Raw genomic sequence first — 1,791 nt, 5'->3', positions numbered from 1 at the left:
CGGATCGGACTTCCGTTTCCCAGATGGTCCTGGCGGGGGGGCTAGCGCGGCACCGGCTGCTGCTGCCACTGCGGCTCCAGCCTTTACCCAAAGCGCTGCTGCAGCAGACGACGACGACCTGTACAATTAGTTCTAAGTTTTCGGTACCCTAGGCTAGAGGGTGTGCCGTGTAAATTCGTATGGGCTTCTGGTATGTTGGACTTGCGTCATCGAGCACATCGCCATCGTTGCGTCGACGAGTGTAGGGACGCCTAAATTGCCCCCAAGTGCATCGCGTAGTACAGTTTATGGCGACGTGCTGTTTTAAAATTTTTCCACGGATCATGACCATGAGGACCTACGTGTGGTGACTAGGCGAAGCGAATGTCCGGTTAATGACCGGCAAGGGCTTCCGGTATCGGAGGCATGCTTATGATGCTGCTGATGGTAATCTAGTCATAACTGTTTTAAGGATTGTGAAGGCATACGACTAACCGTGTTCCAACTTGAAGCGCGTGGGTGTCGGGACTGCGTTGGATCCGTATAAATAGTTTTACGGAAAGCGTTTTTTGGGTCATTAATCTGCCGATTGCTTTGAAGAGATGTATGCATGTTAGGACTGTGCAGACACGCGTAGCAGATAAGCACCGCGGGTACAAGTTGCAACGCGTTAATGAGTGTGCAGGAATTTTTAGCCCTAGAGGGATTTTTTTATGGTTGCAGGTTTGCTCGTTCGTGCTTATTGCAAGGTTTGCAAGGGAACAGCTGAGCGGTCGAGCTACAGCCACGGTCTGGCAAAATCCATTCTAGTTCCACAAACATCTGTGGACATAACAGGCATTGTAAAATGCAGTATGCCTATCATTTTCTTGCTCTCCCTAGAAGAGACTCCACGCAAGAGAAATGTCGAGATGCCTGAACCTTGCATCAACTTCAACCCGCAATAGCCTGACAGTACCACCGGGGTTTCCCACAGAAGTCACCAGGATTAAGGGATGCATACGTGATTTTTCGTTATGGGTTTCATTCGCCGCTCACCGAACGCCTGGCTGGGCAGGACACTTAAATACTGGCAACACGCATACCCGCAGCTACAGCTGCATGCAGCGTTCACGGCGGATGGCAGTCACGGCACAAACACCCATATCAGCTATTGTGCCTCCATCCCCTACCTCTCGCTTTGGGGCACAAGTTCAGCTGGACGACCCTCTCTTTGCCAAATCTTCGTTACTACAAATAAGGCGGCAGCGGTATAGGCCTACATTCACTTGCGTACTCGCACGCTCACCGCGGATGGCGGACCTGAATCGAAAACCCATAATGGAAGTCAGGCAGTGCCATTGCGCGTGCGGGCATCATATTACATGTCTACATTGAGGAGGAGACCGGAGAACTGGACTGGGGGGTAACTGCATGCGGACCACATTAGGAGTAGGATTGCGCAAACAGGCACACAGATGCCAGGAACATCCCACACACAATATGGGATGTGTACCGAAAAGCTGTTTGCACCCGTCACGGCCTGCCCGTTGTCTCCAGGGTACTCTCAGGGTACTCTTGCCTCGTCTTGCCTCGTCTCAGCTTGCCTCGCATCGGTTGGTCTGGGCACCGATCGCCGTCTCCAATACTGCCTAACGTTGGACAGCATCATAGGTCCTGGTCAGCATAGTAGGACGCATGCGGTACAAGGAAGTGGTTTTAGTCATTGCGGTTTGAGATCCGCAACCCTAAAGTATTGAATGCGGCATCTTCTAAATTGACCATTGGTACTTATCTGTCTGAATTTCCTGAGGAGCTGGTACAGTTGCTGTC

General features: G+C 51.5%; 2 protein-coding genes across 2 annotated transcripts in view; both read left to right on the top strand.

Annotated features, from left to right (window-relative positions):
- The window catches only part of cdc48 (uncharacterized protein), a gene marked incomplete at its 5' end in the record, with an annotated part of 12,725 nt that extends 11,885 nt beyond the window's left edge, over positions 1 to 840 (top strand). Inside the window, one exon of the mRNA XM_002946255.1 lies at positions 1 to 840. Within this exon, the coding sequence (XP_002946301.1) occupies positions 1 to 152 (152 nt within the window). The 3' untranslated portion in view covers positions 153 to 840.
- A 596-nt stretch (positions 841 to 1,436) lies between these two features.
- The window catches only part of VOLCADRAFT_102899 (uncharacterized protein), a gene marked incomplete at its 5' end in the record, with an annotated part of 1,849 nt that continues 1,494 nt past the window's right edge, over positions 1,437 to 1,791 (top strand). The window contains one exon of the mRNA XM_002946254.1: positions 1,437 to 1,638. Within this exon, the coding sequence (XP_002946300.1) occupies positions 1,437 to 1,638 (202 nt within the window). The remainder of the gene's footprint in view (positions 1,639 to 1,791) is intronic.

Source organism: Volvox carteri (genome assembly GCF_000143455.1).
Source record: "Volvox carteri f. nagariensis unplaced genomic scaffold VOLCAscaffold_1, whole genome shotgun sequence".
NCBI lineage: Eukaryota > Viridiplantae > Chlorophyta > Chlorophyceae > Chlamydomonadales > Volvocaceae > Volvox > Volvox carteri.
Note: the sequence above shows the minus strand (reverse complement) of the source record. Positions and strands in the feature narration are given on the sequence as shown.